This window comes from Gasterosteus aculeatus, chromosome 18 (genome assembly GCF_964276395.1).
Source record: "Gasterosteus aculeatus chromosome 18, fGasAcu3.hap1.1, whole genome shotgun sequence".
In the NCBI taxonomy this organism is placed as follows: Eukaryota; Metazoa; Chordata; class Actinopteri; order Perciformes; family Gasterosteidae; genus Gasterosteus; species Gasterosteus aculeatus.
This window is the reverse complement of record NC_135706.1, coordinates 5,425,219-5,445,479: the sequence shown is the minus strand read 5'-3', so window position 1 is coordinate 5,445,479 and position 20,261 is coordinate 5,425,219. Positions and strand designations below refer to the sequence as shown.

The following is a 20,261-nucleotide window of genomic DNA, read 5'->3' as shown; positions in this document are numbered from 1 at the left end:
TTGTTTTAAAGATTGCCTGTGCATTTCTTATCTCTGACCTTGAGTCTCTCAGTAGAAACATTTCAGTGCATGTCACCAATTCTTATTCTCTTAGACAGATTGAGTAGTTACATCATAAATTTCCTTCAGTTCATGTGCAACTAATTAATTACCTCTTTTAGTTAAACCAAAATTGTAGTAACAGCTTGTTGAGTTAAACTCTTTCACATGAGTCACTCGTGCTTCATTCCAATAAGTTCTCATTCATTTTGAAACAGGTTAACTAAACAATTCTTTGATAATACCAATTGTTGTCTCTTTGTAAACCTGTTTTTGGATCTATGATCATTAATTGCACCAACAGATATTCTGTGTGCTGGTGTTCGTTTGTAGTCTCACCCTAATAGTAACATTTTATCAATTAATTATTAAATTAATAAAATTATTATTATTAAAAGACATTAATCAACTTATTTTCAGATTTGTTCATCTTAAGGTTAAAATAACACATTTGCGTGCTTCCGGAATCGCTAAGAGATGCCCTCTCACATCGTTTACCGTTAAAATGAATTTATTTCTTTTTAATGGTCTCCTGTTCCCATCAGCCTATGGCTGTGTGTTTGTGTTTGTTTGCATATGACCTGTTGTCCGTTGAAAAGGGATCCACCACCTCCGTTTGTCCTCCCCTCTCTCTCCTCCATCCAAACACCATCCTGTCTTTTGAAGGCCTCCTCCCTTCTCCACTCATTTTGTCCCCCCCACAGCCTCTAGTCCACGGGCCTCCGTGTCTCTATTTGTCTCAGGAATACACATAAGAACAAACAGGTTTTAGATACTTCATCATCATCATCATATTAAGTATTTTCTTTCTCTTTGTCTTTCCTCTGCTCTGCAGCACTCTTGCTGCTGGTATGAACACATTAGTTTGGAGATTTGAGTCCAGAGGCTCCCCAGAATAATGGACTGTTGCTTACCAGTCCCTCGGTCCGATCTGGTGGGAGCTGGCCTGCAGCTGGATGCTGAAGTTCTGGCTCATAGCTTTGTTCAATGCAGACACAAGGTCTGGGCTCGGGTGCTGTGGGACCAGGGCTGTGGTTTGTGATGGGGACTGAGGAGGTGGAGGAGGACGTGACGAGTGGATGAAGGTCGGAGAGAGAGCTAGAGGAAAAATAGGCAGAGGAGGCTTTGTCTCCCGTATATCACATCTTGAAATGAAAAACCAAATCAGGAGAATTAATCACAAATCATCACATCTCTTGTTGTTTATTTCTCACCGTCTCTCATCAAAAAAAAAAAAATCCTTAGCAACTTTCCATTTTTTTGCTGGGGAGCGACCCCATTCTATGTTATATAATTATGATTGTTGTCTATTAGTGCTATTATCTAAACTATTTTCCAGGACTTCTTTCGGTTGATAGAAACCTGCTCTTGTTTTTACGGCTAACAGGAACGATTCCTATTTGTTTCAGTGGCGCCGAATGAGAAAAGTGCTTTTAGAGGGGATGAAAAACACGGCTCCGGTTTTCGTATTGTATCAGCTTATGCATCATATGTATGTAGATGACCATATACAACTAGGAGTTTTATTATGTGTGTGAATGTGTATGGGAGAATCAGTATATATCCATTGTTCATAATCAGATATTTGATCAATTGAAGCAGTGAAATGTGGAACATTCAGAAGTTTATTAAGGGACAAATAAACCAACAGAACTTTACAAAGAGCACGACATGCAGCAGCTTTCCAGATGTTCTCTGCATCGCAACAGTGTACAGACAAGACAGTATGAGAGACAGAGTATGAGACAGTGTGTCAGACAGTGTGTGAGACAGTATGAGAGACAGTGGGAGACAGTCCGTGGGACAGTGGACGCTCGGCTGCAGCGTGTGGTGTTCATCACGTAACGTTTCGGCTCGGGAAAATCTTCTTGTAATTAAATGATTCCTGTCTCCAGCATCTTTGTGATATCGGAGAACTCTCTTCCTATAAAAGGTTCATCTAACTGATATCGCTCTTTTATCAATGAGGAAGAGAGCTGCCCGTTTTTCCGGAGAGTGATGAACTAATCCAGCAGCTCAAATGAACCTGCGCCGGAGCAGGTTCAAGTTTTTTGATTTGGTGATTTAGCAAAACCTGCCGAAAAGCCTGATGTACGTCATCTCATTTTGAAAATGATCCGGCTAACTCAGTGTGCCACTTACGAGGCACAGGGCCCAGAACAGTTTCAAAAATTAATTTTAAACTTTTAACTGAATCTGTGGTGGCTGGTGGAACATTTTGTCGGTTGCATGGAGGAGAAGAAAGGAGGAAATATGTTTTCAAGGGAATAAGAGGTCCTTTCCTCTGAAGCGTCTCGTGAAGTGACGTTGGGTTTGTGATCACAGCGATAGTTCATGTATTTCATATAAAATATGTATTTTCAAATAGATGGAGAACCAAAAATCAAACATGTATCATGTAACATGTGACATAAAATGCTCTTGAGTGAAATTGGTTAACCGTCTTCTCCCTGGTGTGAAACTCTACGACGTTGAGCTGTGTCACTCCGGACAGCTGCAGCTCCAATCAATAACTGCCTCAATGGGGAGTAACCGACGGAGGACCCTCCTTTCAGTTGGATGGCCTCACAGTCGGCTTGCTGTGTAGCTGGCGGTGTAGCAGCTTGTAGCAGGTACAGTGACCTGCTGTGTGGCGTCTGAAGGTGTAGCAGCTTGTAGCAGGTAGAGAAGACGGGCTGTGGAGCCATCTCATGTGGAGCATCTTCTGCTGGTGCAAAGGCCTGCTGGACATAACCCTCAGGTGCACCGCTTGCTCTTGAGCATCCTCGGATGTCTCAGCCCGCTGGAGCAGGCCTGCCAGACTGACAGAGTTGTAAGCAGAGCATGAAGTTTTAAGTGATTCATTACATTTTTCACCTCCAGGAACTGTGTAGGATCCTGAATCACATGTCACATCACATGATGTGCACATACGCGGGTTATTTTACAACAGTGATGCTGGTTACCCAGGCTCTCTTGAAACACTTCATATACACACATTCACCAAACTGGGGTAACATTTTCATTTCATTTGAGCCACAAATTATATTTCAAGTGCAAGAATTTGTAAATTTCTCTCTATGACAAATTAAATGCATTAGTTGACAATGACAAAGATCTGGACTTTTGGTGAAAATCTCTTAATTTAAAAGGAAAGAAAGTTGAATCCAAGCCTTACTTTCATGCATTAAGGAGTCAGTGAGGTATTTTATCCCTATTGGAACAACTCATATTCTCAAGTGGGGACACCTTGTTATAAAGGCCTTTGTCAAACAGCAAACTGACTGGATGTGCAAACAGTAGAACATTTGTACTTACAAGGTAAAGAACTAGTGAAGTCACCTTATAATGAGATGTTTACTTAGTAATTATCCGTGATAGACTACATGTACATGGTCCGTTGCTGTAATATGATTTTCTGTCATTTAATAAACAAAAGGACTTAGGTCTTGTATTCTGTTCCTGTCTCTGCGAGATGACCACATTCATTTGAAAAGCAGAGGAAGAGAGCCTTGGCTACTGCTCCCTGTGGGGCTACTTAAGTTTCATTGATTTACTGATATGAGGAGAGGAACAAAAGTCCCTTGGCACTCCACCTCAACGACATAGCCATGATACCAAAGTAAAGAGGCCTGAGCTCACTAAATAATGGTTCTTCCTACTGTAATAACCCCAGTCTATTGATCAATATTGATAACATATGTTGTTGGAGTGTTATTTGGAATGGAAATGTGTGACGTGCAATCATATCTCCTAATAATTAGGCATGGGTGGCCAATTCCAATTTTTAGGTAATAGAGGTATTCAAAATACCAAAATACAATGGGCCTGCCTCTTTCATCTAATGATGCATAAGATTTGGCGCTATCTACTGGCAGTGACACTGGCTAAAGGCTGGCACATGCTCAGCTACCCGCAGCCGGGTTTTACAAAGTCTCGATCCCCCTGAAATCGAACCAAATCTGTCAGCCATATACAGTGTGAGCCAGACCCAGGTCCCATGTGGTCTCTTGTTGCCAGAGCAAAGCCAAGCTTTCATCAATTGACTGGACTCTGATGGCTACCACAAAGTAAAAAACAAAAATAAAGCCAATTTAGCTTCCTTGGAGGCCGTATCTGTGGGACATTCTGGGGTAGAATGATTTCTTGCCAAAAGTTGGACAAGTATGGTTGACACACTAACAAGAAATAGCCAGGGACAGTTTTCGAACTACAGCCTGGATTTGGAGGGGGCCCTGTGTTTTGGAGAGTGGAAGGCGAGAGGCCACACATGGATGCATCTACATGAACGTGCAGGCCTATGTGCAAAAAATATTAAGTGACATTATTCTCGTCTAATTCATAGAGACGATGCAGACCTCGGCTGCAAGATCCTGTCAGTTATCCACCATTGCTTCACTTTGTCCCTGAATGTCTCATACGGTTCATAGGCTGAAGCGTTGTAAGTTTCGATGTTAAATTATTGTAGATATGGGGGATTTGTCAGAGCTTATTGATGCCCCCTGCCCCTGCGGTGGGTAGATACATATAAACCAAACACCGAGCCTGCGTCTGTAACTTTGTATACCTTAATACATCTGAGTACCTGGGAGCTAAATCCCTTTATTGATGGACATCGAGGCTCCTTCCTGTTTAAACATATTAAACTCTGTGAATACTCACCATTGCTTTCTCCAATAACTAGACACATCAAACTATCCGTGTATGCATTTGTGTTTATGGTTGTGTAGCAGAGACAATGAGTTTTCACTGGCCTTGATGGTTTAAGGACTTATTGACCCACAACGAGACAAATACAAGGCAAAAAAGGAATTTACCCATTCACTTCAAGCTTCAGTGAACAATGATTATTAAAAGTGAGTATAGAGCATGTTCATGTGAAAGTACTTGTCCTCCTCACATTGAGAATCTTTGAAAAACATTTTTTTTGCTTTGGCCTTTTTAGCTAGTGCTACTTTTTTTCTAGTTAATTAAGTCAATGTCAGCTCCCAGAATCTGCAGAAAACGCTGTGTCAGGCTGACTTTCCTGCTCTTGAGAGCTGAATAGTTGACATTGTGTTTAAAGATTAAACCTGTCAAAATCTAGTTGTAAGATCCAGAAGTGAATACATTAGTTAATTGGAATTTTGATTAATGCTCATTGTCAGGAAGTAAAGATATTGTAGGATATTAGAAATAAACTGACAACCCGGTTCATAAAATGAATAAAAATGCATATAGTGTACACCAGAATACAGCCATGATTCTGAAACTGTGTAATCTATAAAGTAATGACAATATTGTAAAACCACTGTAATTCTGCAAATGTAATAGAATAATACCAATGTACAGTTATGATTGTATTTGATGTAATGTAATCAACTGGAATGCATGCATGTAATACCTGCACAACAACTGATATTGACTAAGGGCCATTCGAAATCCGAGTTACATTGAACTCACCAGAAGACCACATTTAACCTTTTGATCTGCGATGACCTCTGTCCGTCCGGCGTTTCTTCATTTTTGAATACAACAATATGTAACATTATTTTGGAATTTACGCTACTTTTTGTCTTGATTTGTTGAGTTGATGATTGCAGCAGGTGCAACACAGAAGAGCTGCATAAAGGAGCAAGAGCACATAGTTGTTCTACCATGTGACAGAATGTATAATTTGTATATTTACTTAACGCGTTGCTGCGTAAAATAAAGACAAAACGGAAAGAATCATACAATCTCCTGTCATTTGCTTAAGGAAAGTCACTGTGACTGCAGGATTGAGTTATCAATGGCCAGTCGGAGTTTATTGGTTAGCCACACATGCTAACATTTACAGCTTGCATTAGAGCAACACATTCTTTGAGTCATTCTTTACAACTTTACCCTATAAAACTAGAATGCTAAAACCTAATAGATGGAATACTATACATGTGTTGATATTTTGATTTGCGACAATTAAATTAATCTGTCTGGCGACATAGAAGGCAGCGTGTTTTATCAGCTTTTGCGCGTCTTTTGACACAAACATTTACATTTTTAATCTGATCATGATGACATTGACAGATTGTCTGTGATGTATTTCTATATTATGACTCAATCCTAAAATATCAATGCCAACACTTGTGAATTTAGAGACCTTCATTGGGGAAATTCTAACACATCAACTCTGTACACAGACACGCATGCAGCGAACACGCAGTGCTACAAAAATCCCGTGGAAGCATAAATAGAAACCATATGAACAAAACTATTTGCGTCATCCTTGTGGTAATGACTATGTGTTGTACTGCCTGCAGCTGTCATTCCAGTCAGTTTACATTTTTTATTTTACTTCAGTGAAGCTTTGATGAAAAAAGTGAAGTCACAAAGATTCAACGTGGTGCGTTCATGTTCCACGAAAAACCATTGGCTTTCATGTTTTATGATCTCCAAACAGGAAGCGGCACAGTGAACGTTAACATTTATTTGAGCAGCAGATGATGGGCGAGGTTTTAATCTTCATGAAAACACCAGCACCAGACTGTAAGCCTGTATATTATCTTTCATATACAACATGAAAGGTACCTAAAGAACAGTTTAGTATTTTACACATACTTTAAATATGAAAACATTGCTAAGTAGATGAATTTATGCAAGAGCCAAAAGGACACTGGTGTCGAGGTCGAGGATACAAAAAATGTAGAGCACTTTAAGAGTCATCGTTCACTACCTGGCATTGGTCTTTGTGTAACCAACATGCCACACAACACACCACATGCTTTTAGCAAAACTTGCAGCTGTCATCTTGAGTTGGGTGGATGCAAATGGTTTGGGACATTTGGACTATGAATTGACAGTATTCCATGATTAAAACATTAGCCCTTCTGACTGTTATTAAATATTATTAAAGGATTTTTTTGTTTATTCATAACTATTACAATGAAATTCATTGATTCTTACAGGCCTAGCACCAACGTGAGTTAAGTGACTTAATGACCTATTGAACCCTTCTTTTTCCTCACTGAAACAGTCTATAGTAGATTCCAATTCATGAGACAAAGTATATGTTTTCATGTAGTCTTCTTAATGTGAAGCCCAAATGTGAATACTGGTAATTTTTCTATTGATAAAATCAAACTTCCTCTGGTTTCTTTTTTACTGGAGGATAGGAGAAAATGCATCTTTGAGCCCTGTGGCTCAGTCATATAAATACTTAAATATTGCCTTGATTCTAAAAGGGAGCACAACATTTTCCCAATAGGTTATCCTAAGTGTTGGATAATGGTTTTATCTATTTTTTACATTGTGAATTATTCAGTGAATCATCAACATATTTACATTGACTTAGAATATATACAGTTTATGTTGCTGTAGAGCAACACTTAATGCATTATCCTACCCCACTAAGTGTATTGTTGTCACAACACAAGATGGATGATTAATGTGATGGAACTAGAGCTAAATGAGAACCGACCAATAAATGCCTGTTAGAAGTTCAGCTATTTAGGCTAGTTGAGTTCAGCTGATTGACTTAAATTTACTTTATTTAACAGATGTTTTTTATTTTCTCAGCCTTCAGGATGCGTTATACTTTGACGAACCATGTGGAACTACTTTCACAGGTTAAATGTATCCAAAGATTGTAATTTAAATCACGGCATTGTCTGCCGGGGCTCTCATGCGTGGTCGTGCGTCCTATTTTTGTATTGCGAGTTTTCCGACGTCCCCTGAAGGCAGCGCTGTTCCCACCCTACACGAATGCAGCACACACTGTTGAGGTGATCCATGGCAACAGAGGAGCAGCAACCAACCGCTGAGCCTGTCCTACACACACCCGGACACACACACGGACACACGTACCTTCAATCTCTACACACTCTCCGTCAATGTAGTCGGAATGCACCGAGGAAGAAACACTCTTAGCGGCTCCCGTTGAGACATTTCGGCATCAAGGTGACCGGCCGGGAGCCCGAAAGCCGCCCCGCAGCACCAGTCAGCCGACCAGACCCGCAACTCGGAGTGCCGAATACAGCATTTCAAAGGACAAGATGGTTGAAGCAGAGGCATCTGGAGCTTAAAAATCCCTAAATCCACCCCTCGGTGAACAGGTATCCGGAACCGAGTAAAAAAATGAAGACAATTTGTCTATCAGTCCTAGGGCTAAAAAGGCTTTAAATGCTTAATTAATTCTGTTGTGTCGCGGCCAAAAATCTGCCACTGTCCCGGGTCACTCCACCGCTCGCCGGTCCCCCCCCCCCGCTCCCCGTCATACAGCCAGTATCTCTCTTCAGCATCTGGAGCATCGTCGTGAAGATGGCGTCTGGGTCGAGTTGGCAGCAGTATTACTGCCCTGCCGGTCAGGGGAAATTTAGCACATCTACTGCAACCAGCATGTCCTTTCAGACCGGCATCACCATGGAATATACCCAAGACCTGCACCTGAAGATGAGCAAGAAAATAGCCCAGCTGACGAAGGTAAGGGGTGTTAACGCGAGGCCCGTCCGTCTCTCTTCCTCGCGCCGGGTGTCGACGTTACCCCTCCGGTTCGACCCTGGTGACGTGACCGCCGTTCCTGTGAGAAGCGGGCGCCAGACTCCGTTTGAGATTTGTACCTATTTAGTAGTGATTTGCCTCGCGGTTCACCTTCCTAACGGGCATAGCGATGTTTTCACCTATGTCTACATTTTCAAAAATGTTGTGTTACTTTTGGCGTTCGTAAAACACGCATTGCACACTAGTTGTGTGGATGACACCTTTCCAATTGATTCACACTGATAACTTACACCTTTGGGTGTGTGTGTGTGGGGGGGTATGAGGGGACTTGTGGCTTTTAATGAACACGCATGCGATTTTAAAGCACACCAACTGAGCTACTGCAGGTCGCTAAATATCGTCATACATGATTTAAATTGCATCCAACTACAAGAAGAAGAATCTTAAAACGGTCTCTAATCTCTGATCTCTCAACGAGGTGCACGAGCATCAGATGCTGCATCCATCACACCGGCTCATTAGCCACAGACAACCGGGCATCAATCACCTGTGACCGGCATTGTGTTTTGCTCGCCCGTGTTTACTGTTGTTCGTGGTGGAGCTTTTGAAAATACATCTGCAGCTATAAGGGTCTTCCCTCCTAACATTGATCTGGAGAAGCAGTGCGTGGAAATGAGACACAGGCTGGGATGTGACATACATTTCCCCTTTGGCTGTCTCCTCGTATGCTTATTTTGAATATTGTATTGAAGTTCCCTTGCTGTATGTGTGTTGGATAAGAATGTCTGATCCTTTTGATGTACATTACCCCTAAATATGTATTCATACTGCATGCAGTTTTATAGAAAATGTGCACTGTTCACATATTATATTCAGCAGCTTATTTACAGGGATTATCTTTGTTAAACACTTTATTTCACTCAGCTGACTATAGGATGTTATAAATCCACACCGGTTAGGATTTCAGGGGTATTTCAAAATTTCCCTCGTGGAGCATTGCTTTGATGTCTCGCCCGCCCAAAATGACAGTGTAGAAAGTTCTAACATAGAGCAGCACCTTTCCACCACACTCACCTGGAGGTAAAGCACGGCCGTGGCTCCGGTGTGTCATTATCGCGACGCTCTAGGTCTCCCGGGGCCTAACACTGGTTCTCCCGGTTGGGACTCCTCTTTGCTACTGAGGGCTTTGACACCTCGCTGTGGTGCTATAAGACTGACAAGTTGCGTGGAGGCCAAAGAGAGAATCATAACTCGGCAACGAGGTGCCGAGCTCTTTAAAGTCGCGTTGAAATGAAAAAAAAGCCTTTTTCACCTAGATGACACCATAACAATGATATTACACATGTTGTTTTTACCAGTACGTCATACGGAACAATTTCTACCAGCAGATGATTATTATGCAGTGATGTGCACATGGGCCCCTCCCATTATTTAGCTGTGGTTGATCTACAAACGTTTTTTCTATTGGGTTCATGTAACTTAAAATGACGGGAATCAAATTCCCGTCACTTGTTTTACAAGCATTTGTAAAATACAAGCTCTCAGGTTTCAGAGTGTCAGGTTGGTAAAATAGAATAGTAGTTAAAAACTCTTTTTAACTAATTAATAAGCAATTAAATAACTTTTGCGCTGGCTGAACAAAAAAATGTTCTGCCTGACCAACAGAAATCCAGTAGGCATTAGTTAGTTAACGCTAGCTTCAAACATTTGTTTGAAGAGTGAAAAATATGAAGATCAAGGTAATGCTTTGCCGTTTTAAATGAAATTACCTTTGGGATAAAGATACTTTTGTTCCAGCCGCATTTTATATGTAGATATAGTTTGACCTGCAAGTTACCAAAATGGTACAGAGCAATGTCAAACAGCAACAAAAACGTGTACCAAAAATAACAAGCTTGTTTGGGGGAAAATTATGCTCAAAACAAAACATCAGCTGTGCTAAACATCCATTATGAATGCGCCGTTCCTCTTTTTCCCATATCAGGTCATTTCTTTGAGTCAAAAGCATGCGGCAGCGTTTTGTAAAACTGTGCCGAGGAATACTAGCATGACATCGTGAATGATGAAATATTAACGTTGAATGCGTCGTGATGCAGCGTTTCAGCGCCGTGCATGGCGAGAAAATAAGTATTTAAGCAGATGAAAAGTCCCATTTTATCAGCTTTGCTGAAAATAGCAATAAACCTTGTGGTAAACTGGATATTTCCTACAGTTAATTATTTAATGGCGGCATCAGAATGTTTTCAGGTAAAAGCCAACCAACCGAAACAGCAGTGAGCTGTGTTTCCACGTGGCGCGTCACATTGAGCCTCGTACCTTCAGCGCCCGTATGTCCCATTAAGCCACAACGGGGCCGACAGGGCCGATGGCACCGGCCATCTGCTCCCGCTGAACGCTGATTTCCGTGGCGGAAGGAAGCTTGATTCAGAAGCGGACAGCAACATCGAGACCTTTCTGAGCAGCTCGCTGACATAGCTTGCTCTGTCTTAGTATTATTTGGGAGCCATCGGGGCATCGAAAGTATTCATCTGGTGTTTTGACCAGCCTCTACTTTAATGCAGAGTGTTTTTATGAAGATCACTTCCCTTTCTCATATTCAACGCAGTTACGATTTGAATGTCGTTTTTTCTGGGAACATTATGACTATGCTCTTGAAATATATATGTAGCGATATTCCATCTTCTCTCAACATCTAGCGAACACCGATATGAGGGTTTACGCTATGAATGTGTTCGCTAATGTTGTGAACGTGGGCAGAAACCTGGCGGACACACATAAGCTATTCAGTTCAAGGTTTATGAACGCATCAAGTAATTTGTGTATCACTGAGGTAAAGGGTGCCACAACATTAACACTGTAACATTAGCAATACACCATTTCCTCGTCATGTCTTTGGATATTCTGATTGCTGACAGTGATCTGCTCTGTAGCAATGCACTGAGGGAGTGGTGCTGCCTCGCTCGTCTTCTCAGCTTGGACTCAAACGTTGGCTCGACCCGCTCGCCCCGTCAGTAAATCATTGATTGCTATTCTCCCGTGGCATTACATGTCATGATTTGTGACGCAAGACTTGTGTGCTGCCGCTGTCATTTAAGACCTCTTGCAGTAATTTTTAATCCCACAAAGCGGCTTTCCTTCGCTTTGTGAGGTTTGTGCTCTGCAAGGATTTTTGCTTTCATAATTTTTCTATAAAGCCATATTTCAGAAGTTATATCCTTTGATGTATTTTGCCCTTTTATTGTAGTGCCTCCGTCAAAAAGAAGGCAATGTAGGTTTTTACGCTGCTATGGCAACGAGTCTTATGTGAGGGCAATGGCATGCAAGGAGTTGGTGGAGGATTTTTAAGAATAAGTCTTTGTAGCTTGTCCACAGTGAATCACGAGCAAAGCTTCTGGTGGTTGTCAGAGGGAGCGCTGGGAAACGGAGCGGGCAGCGTGTCATTTTGCAAAGTCAGGAGAATTCCTTTAAACAAATGTATCACTTAGCCTTGGGTGTGTGTGTGTGTCTGCGCGCAGGCATGTCATCAGCGATGCCTGACTGACTTCAGTGTCAGAGTGAGTCTGAAATGGACCTCTGAGCTCTGCGTGTATTCCTGGACAAAGGGATTGGACGAGACAGAGATAGTGAAATACTGTACGCTTCGTGTGTGGCTACCCGTGTTTACACTGTCTGCAAGTCATATTCCGTAGTACAAAATCGTTTTTGGATACATACATTTGAAAAATCCCTTTTTTTAACCACGATCCGATGACTATGTGTATTCAAAACAAAGTGTTAACAGCTGAATACCTCTAACCCTGTATTAATGTGATATAGTTGCTGTCATTCTTGAATGGCCTGACACACAAACACATACAGAGCATGCCATAGCATTCTATTTTGTATTTTTGGGGTTGGTTCATTAGAAAAAGCCTTTCCTTCCAGAAATGTAAGTGTGTCCATACCAGTCGGTTCATTGAGTCACTCTGAGCGAGGACTGAAAACAGTCTCTTGGCAGCAACATTAAAGCCGAGATGCGTGTGTGTGTGTGTCCTTTAATGCCATAATCTAGGGGTGGTAGTGCGGTGATCTGTGTCGGGTTGGACAGCAGATGGTCTGAGCAACATGACCCCAGTCTTGGGAGAAGAGTAAGGCACAATCGGTGGGGATTTTTAATACCGATGCTGCTGATTCACAACCAAAACTACAGTTTGATTCAGCATTATTGTTTTTTTAAATACAACATTTTCTGACACAGCTTTCAAACACATGTAATATTAGAATACTCCCAACATGGGATTTGAGCTGTACTCCTGAGTGAAAACTACTACAATCGTGACTTTACTTTTCTGACCCCTATTATTATTAATCCAAGTAATACGTGCTGCTGTAGCTAATGTCACTGCTACTATCACATCTCATCTTCTACAGTTAAATTTGGCCAACAGAGGGGAGCCTGGGTTATTAAAACCTTGATAATATCCTCTTAATTAAACAAAAATTGCAAGCACACTCCCAAGGCGCTGATTAGAAGCCGTTACTGTAAATTAGCTGTGCAGATGTTGCTTCCTCTGCAAAGCGAACAACCGATTTAGCACAGTTTGTAAGATCTGGCATTTGCTGTCTGCGAGTAAAAGGTGCAGGGTGTGAGCGAGGGGACGAATCCTGGTGATTGGCATCTCTTCAAAAGCTGCACAATTTAGGAGAGTGAAAACACTGTGTGTTAGAGTGTGTGTGTGTGTGTGTGTGTGTGTGTGTGTGTGTGTGTGTGTGTGTGAGTGAATGCCACTCTGAGGAGTACAGCATATTAACCTCTGCAGGATGCTCCTCCGCTGATTGTCACAATGCACGTCAGATTTCATTAAGATACGCCCTGGTTCTCTCACACTTACACTGAAACACACAGACAGGAGGAGCGATGAGGTGGGGGGTGGGTGGGGTGCACTTACTCGCCTCAAGCACCCTACAGTACAAATAAAACAGTGCCGACATGCCGGTTGACTTTGGCGCACATGCCTGGAAACACACAAACACATACATGTTGCTCGCGGACTCGCAAGATTGTGTATGGAGGATTATCTGATGAGTCATTCATTACGTTTGACCTTGAATGTCCCCTTCAGAAGCCACATCGCTGCTTACTCTTCTCAGCCGGCTGATGCAAACAGCGCTGCAGCAACAAGGCGAGCCATGGGGAGCAAAGCCTGTTTACTCAGGCGTTTTTATGGGACAAATATTCTGTGGTCTTTGTGGAAAACATTCACTCGCGGCGGCGAGTGTCACCAGGCTCCGGTATAATGGAGGGTCGCCGTTTTTTTAATTATAATGGCCTTTATGGGATGTGACCACAGAAGTCACTCCAGCGGCGTGTGCTGAGGTTGTACTCGAAAGACTGTGAAGAAGCTGCGACGATGATACCGGCCTCGCTGATCCACTCAATGACCACTGTAGATGGGAGGTGTGGGGATTTCTTTTGAGCATGACATTACATTTTCTGTTTCCTAATATGGAACACTTTAAACTAAAGCAACAAAAATATGCAAATATATTGTTGGCTTTTGCTAGAAAGAGCTTAAAGATCTTAAAGAGAAGCCTCTCTGCTCTTCCTTCTCAAGCCCCACGCTGACCGGGAGGAACGATCCCTCATAGCTCGGCGTGCGGTTCCAAGCTAAAGCCAGAGGAACTAAGACACCAAAAATACCGGATCAACTTCGCTTATAGGAGCCAGTCATGGAACAGCAGTGTGTAAACCTCGCTCCGCACAGGAGTGTTTTAACGGCGAGGACTCTCAGGAGATGTATCGGCCCTTCTGGTGGACATATTGGAAGGCAGCCGCTGGCGGGCAACGGCAGCTGTGCGGCGTTGCGTTTGTAGACGTACAGCACATCCAGTCCGTCAGGGTGAAGAGACAGGAGAGTGTTGGAACACTTCTGCTTCCTGCATGAGCGCTGCCTGTGAACAAAAAAAAGATTGTGTCATCACCAATCCACGCAACAGGCGTTGTGCTAAGATCTATGTTGGCACATTGTATCAATGCAATCTGACCAGGGTTCGAGAAGGAAATTCACTGATACGGAGCCATTTTCTTTCTACTAGTAAGCTCGTGCTGTATTACTTTCTCATATCCTGCTGCCATATTTCTGATGTATCTGCAATACCATGAAAATATTGCACTCCCTAACTTATACAGAAAAAAAATCCTCTTCCAAGACACGTTATCCATTTATTTCAGAAAACCCCCGAGTTTTTAACTGGCAATACCTTTTTAGAAGGATCAACGTGTGAACCAGCCGTCGAGAAACGATCCAGACCAAAAACCCAGTGAAATCTAGACTTCCTCACTTGACACCAGCCCACACGTTTGACTAGAAAAAGGGATTTTTGGCAGACTTTGTCAGCGGTGCACATCAGGAAGTTGGAGTCTGACGTCCTGCTTCGACTTTCTCTGCTTAACTTGGCAGCAGTGAGAGTCTCCGTGGCCACCAGGGACCTGTCTATTCACTGGGCTCTATTTCTCTCTCATCATGGGTGAGACACAAACAGTTTACCCTCTTTTTTTACCATCACCAAGAGCATTCTTCAGATGGAACAACTGTAGCTACAGGCTTTGGCTCCAATATCAGGCATCTGCTGAGCAAGGTGGAGCCCCGCCGTTACATTCTACTCAGCTGGGGGCCCTGACTTTGTTTACCTTCTTTCAGCTGTTGGGATAAACAAATGACCCTTCAAATGTCTTCAATCATATCATGAAGAATCGATTGTGGCCGCTGATGCTAATAATTGATAGTAATTTCAGTGTAACTGCATTCTGGTCGTTTGCGCTGATCTGTTTTTATTGCTATGAAAGGTTTACGTATTCCGTAACTTGTAGATGTAGGTAAGAGGTGCTGTTTGCCAGATATCGCAGAGAGAGATCCATTTCACCCTTTTATCTAATTCATGCAGGTTTAGGCATGGCAAGGGACATTTATTTTTATAGCACATTTAAACAACAAGGCAATTCAAGGTGCTTCACTTAAAACCATTAAAACCATCAAAACGTTAGGGAAAAGAAAAGGGAATTTAAAAAAAATTTAGTAAAAACAAGCAGAAGCCCTTCCTCATGTCCTCATTAAGAAACAAATAGTGGAAATTGGTTCTTTGCATTTTTAATTTCTGGACAATAATAATCGTATATCTTTTATATTCATTACAACATGGCTCATTACAAGTAATAGATATTGCTTGATCAGGTTTAAGTTAGGGTTGATTCGAATGAAGGAATTAGAATTGCTGAAATTGTTCAAATTGGATGTTCATTCATTAATTTCCAAAACTGAAGATCTAAATGTAGTCTGTAGTTATCCAAAATGATGATCACCTGAACAGGCCCACACAGCCAGTGGGCATCAACAGTGAGGATTTACCACCGTTTCACAAGCACGCAAACACATTGTCTCTGCACCTCAGAGTCCACCTTGTTTTAACAATGATTAATGAATAACTACTCTTTGATTCATTTTGGAATGAGAAATCTGTACACACAGGTCGGACACTAGCTGCAATAGATTAGGATAATTTATACTTATCAAGCTATGATTCCAATCGTGCATTAATCATATAGATTTACTTGCCTTTTCTTTCTTAATTTTACCAAAGACCATGGCCGTCCTGGCTCGTTCTAGGATTGAATGGCTTTGGTTATCCCTCTGTCCTTCACGTCCTCTGTCCATATCTCTGTTTATCTGTCTGTCCTTCCTTTAAGCAAAGGACGTCCGCTCGCTAAGACCTCACCCGGTTTGTCTCTCCATTAAGATAAGATGAAACGGATCCCTGAGGGGATATTTGGGCCATTATAACAGCAGTGACAGGACACAACAAAGACCTACGATATTTATATAACTATAAATAGTAGAATAACGGGACACTTGTTTTATAAAATATAAACATTTTACGTGAATTGAATATATTCGGCTGATACTTTTTGAGAGAAATTAAAAAAAGCAATGGAAGAGTCGTACCCTTTTTACTTTATCTCCGGTTACCATGGAGACACAATGGTTTCTGCAATTCATTACTTGAGCCATCTAGTGACCTGCAGAATAATGTAGAACGAGCAGTTATCCAGCTTAACAGCTACTTACAATACTACTAAATAATGAGTACTCTCCTTGTGACCAGACCTCAGCACTACGTCCATAGTGTGCCATAATTGACCAGCCAGAGGTATTCAACTAGAAACAGTGTAGTAACATTCTGTAGAAGTTGGTAATTATCTACAAATATTTATTAAGATAAAAGAATATGAAATATTGAAACCAAAATCGTGCTGTTTTATATCAAATAAGAAGTTCCTGAACTGGATTAGATTCCATTAGATGGATGATAATAGAAACGGCTACTTCCTAAACGGGATCATTGTAACTCACTGGGGTATTGCAGACTATGACCAAAAATATCTATTTATCCACACAGCTCTGTGATCCGTCTCCGCCCTGAGCGGCTGACTGCTTGACAACCCCACAACTCAGCATTCCTCCTTTTTTAGACCAATGGGTTCTCTGAGAGGTGGTTTATGTCCAATCAATAGGCCTCATCCTCCACAAATGCCTGCCTTGCTTTCGCTGTGCCTCTTTGTGCCTTACAATGAGTTAGATGAACCATTAATTCATTTTTGCTCCAGGTTCTATTATTTTTTGGGGGGGGTTCCACTTCACCTAGCAGGATCTGAGGCAGTACGGCCTTTTGAATAGCTGTAAAACCGATCTGCCGTCGGGTCCCACAAGTGAATATCTATGCCCCCCCGCTTAAAAAAAATAAAACATCATATTCTCAATTGTCAAGCCCCTGACTCTAATTCCATGTTAAAACCTGCCCATCTAATCGGCCTAATCAAATAGCAGGGATGCAACTAAAGAGAGCATCCCGTCCCCGCTAGCCGGGGGCATGTGGATTCACCCTATTTGTCCAAATTCAATTATGGTGTTGATATGGGGGTCGCGTTGCCAGAGGAGCTGACAAACCCAAACCTGGATGGCACAGGGTAGAAAAACGTTTGCTGCCTCACTGTTGTGTGTTTTCAAATCACTTAAACAACTTCTGCCCACACAACCCTGTCAGCAATGCAGCTGCTGCCAGCTGTGCCATCCACCTATTATTCTGATGTTAACTGAAGAACATAGATTTTTGTCTTTCTGTCTTTGCTTCATGGACTGCTTTAAAAAACCAAAGACATTAAGGATGGCTAAAAAAGCAGCAGTCTCCAGAGGAAACATTGATAACGACGGCAAAGACTCATGCAGACAGGACAGCAGCGCTGCTAGCTGGAATGACGAGGACACGGGAACCAGTTGGACTGGTCGTATGTGAGCTGTTTTTTTTACAAACCTTTCAAACAGAAAACTGAGTAACAGTTTAGTGACAATTTCTTTTCATAATCAACTGTCTGTCATTGTATTTGGGATGTATTACTCCAAAGGTCATTGTATACAAATAACGTCCACAATATAACCAATGACTTGACCAAAAATGGATGCTGGGAAATGAAAGATAAACACCTTCACGCAGCCTCCAAATTCAATGAATTAATTTAATGAATGTTCAATAATGTTACAATGAATGTTCAAAAGCAAACTATCTGCATCACACAACCGTCGCTGAGTATAGCTTTTTAAAAATGTATTCCCCATACTGAAATCATTGCCGGGAGCAGTTATTAAACAGCACGCTCACAGCAGCTTCAGACAGACAATTTAATTACAAGCAAGCATCACAATGGAAAAGCGCTTGTTCTTTGCAAAAGTCATTCAATCAGTGGGTAGTTCGATTGTAAAGAATGGAGAGGGTGGTTTACACGCATCTTGGCTTTCCAGCGATCTGAAGGCTGGACAGAGGAAAGCAGAAGGAAAGTGAGCTGCAAGGAGAGGCCACTTTCTACAAACTTGATAAATCCCCCGGTTGGGCGTGCACTGTTTGTAATTATTTGGTTTAAAAAAGGTAGCACTTTGCTCACGCAGAGGGACGTGTTAGGAGTGCGTTTCTATTTACTATTTCAGGTTACTACTTTAAACGTGTACTGTACAGTCATGCTAACATCAATTAGCACAACATGTGCCTAATTTCACGTGTCATGACATTGACTAGCTTGCTAACTTTGCTAAGCTGCTAACTTTCCGTTTGCGGCTTTCCTTTGTAAACAAGCCTCACGTGCGGAGTGCTTTGTAACAATGACGTTTGTCCCTCGGAGCTATGAAGAATGAGGTCAGCCCAGTCTATTTATAACGTTAAATTTCTTAACCCTAACCCTAGATTATATAAACCTAAACTCGCCAGTGGTCTAAGAGTGAGCTCATCATTAGCTGTGGAACTTATGTGTGTGAGAGAGTCAAGTTTCTCTTTAATTGGACCCTAACATTGGGCTTTTAATAGGTCTTTCCAGGTTCCTTCATCTCTATTTTCCAGTACAATGTTACAATGGGTCAGCAGTCGGGTAGTGTCTTATAAAATCCTTCTGTTTTAGGGTCGAGTCTGCTAGCTTGGCGAAATACAACGTTTTTAGGGAGTCACAAAAGACATGGGGTGTGTAAAAAATATCAGCAGGACAAGAGTAGAAATATTTGATATTTAGTGTCCCTGGTAGAGAATGGATTTTTACAATCTCTGGATAAGAAAATGTTATCTTTGCAGTTTGCTTGCACTGGCTGTCGGGTGAAAAATGTGCTTTCAGCATCCAATATGGAAAATGAACAGCAAAATAATTTATATTTAAAAAGCAGATAACAGTTAAAGGAATTAATCACCTTTAATTTTATATATATTTATTTTCTATTTCTATTTTTTTATCGAATCACTGTTTTTTCTGTTTCATCTATTGTTTTTGTTTGTCGTTATTGTTTTGCGTTTTATCAGGGAAACATGTTTGCAGTGTTATGGCGCGTCGGACCTGCAAGTTGTGTGACACTTTTTCAGTCTTCATTGATATCTGATATCTAAAAATGTACAGTGCGCTTTGGGAAATCTATATATTCTTCCTTTCTGAGTTTGATTAAAGCAGCCCAAATCCAACGTGGGTTTAGCCAATATTCCAGCTGCCACTTTGAGCCTGTGACACTGTGCGGTTCTTCCTTTTGTTACTCCTACCTAATGTGGATTTGCCGTTCTCACTTACTTTATCTCGTTTTTTAAATGTGTTTGCATGGCAGCTTTGCAGGTGAGCCGTCACCTTCTGCCCTCATCTTTTCAATCAGCCCATCAAACAGAAACTCACAGTCCGCGCCTCGGGCTTCATGCTGTCGACAAGTGAAGTTTTTTTCTTTTTTTAAGTAATTGTCTTTTTTCCTTGATGGAGCAATTACGAGCACACACACCCGCAAAGTGGACCGGCTCCCTATTGGGCCCGATGTTTCCATGCACTGCTTATGTAGGGTTCACTCATTCCCATTACGTCTATAACACAACAAATGATGAGATCACACGGATGCACACGCGCACGCCAAAAAACCGAGAGGCTGCAGGCTACAAGTGCTACAGAAACCAATGCCACGGCTAATGGAATTCAGTGTGCTGTGAGTGTGAGCCAAGCAAAGAGGAAAAGACGACGAGAGAGAGAGAGAGGGCGAGAGACCGCTATGCTGTTCCCAGAGGGACCGTGTGCTATTCTTAACACCTTGTCCATAACGATCGGCCCATTCATTCATCCCTTCTATGCAGATCCGTGACTGTGTTTCCTGTCGTGTGGATCAGTGTAAACCATTACCTCCATTAGACCAGATCAGAGTCGTCAATATGTACCTGGGGTGTGATACCTGTGTTATAATTGCTGACCTATGTAG

The 20,261-nt window shown here is 41.9% G+C and overlaps 1 protein-coding gene and 1 long non-coding RNA gene across 5 annotated transcripts in view; one reads left to right on the top strand and one right to left on the bottom strand.

The window, feature by feature from the left end:
• Positions 1–1,643: 1,643 nt before the first annotated feature.
• On the bottom strand, positions 1,644–8,317 carry LOC144389343 (uncharacterized). Its single transcript, XR_013453329.1, has 2 exons — positions 7,840–8,317; positions 1,644–2,840 (listed from the first exon to the last, which is right to left on the bottom strand). It is a non-coding gene; the product is annotated as an uncharacterized LOC144389343 (long non-coding RNA).
• fam184ab (family with sequence similarity 184 member Ab) overlaps positions 7,729–20,261 on the top strand; it is a 109,556-nt gene continuing 97,023 nt past the window's right edge. For 2 of the 4 annotated variants that reach the window (XM_040160480.2, XM_040160479.2), the window contains exon 1: positions 7,729–8,454. In XM_040160480.2, the coding sequence (XP_040016414.1) occupies positions 8,293–8,454 (162 nt within the window). In that variant the 5' untranslated portion in view covers positions 7,729–8,292. The remainder of the gene's footprint in view (positions 8,455–20,261) is intronic. The other 2 variants (XM_078093017.1, XM_078093018.1) reach the window with 2 other exon arrangements.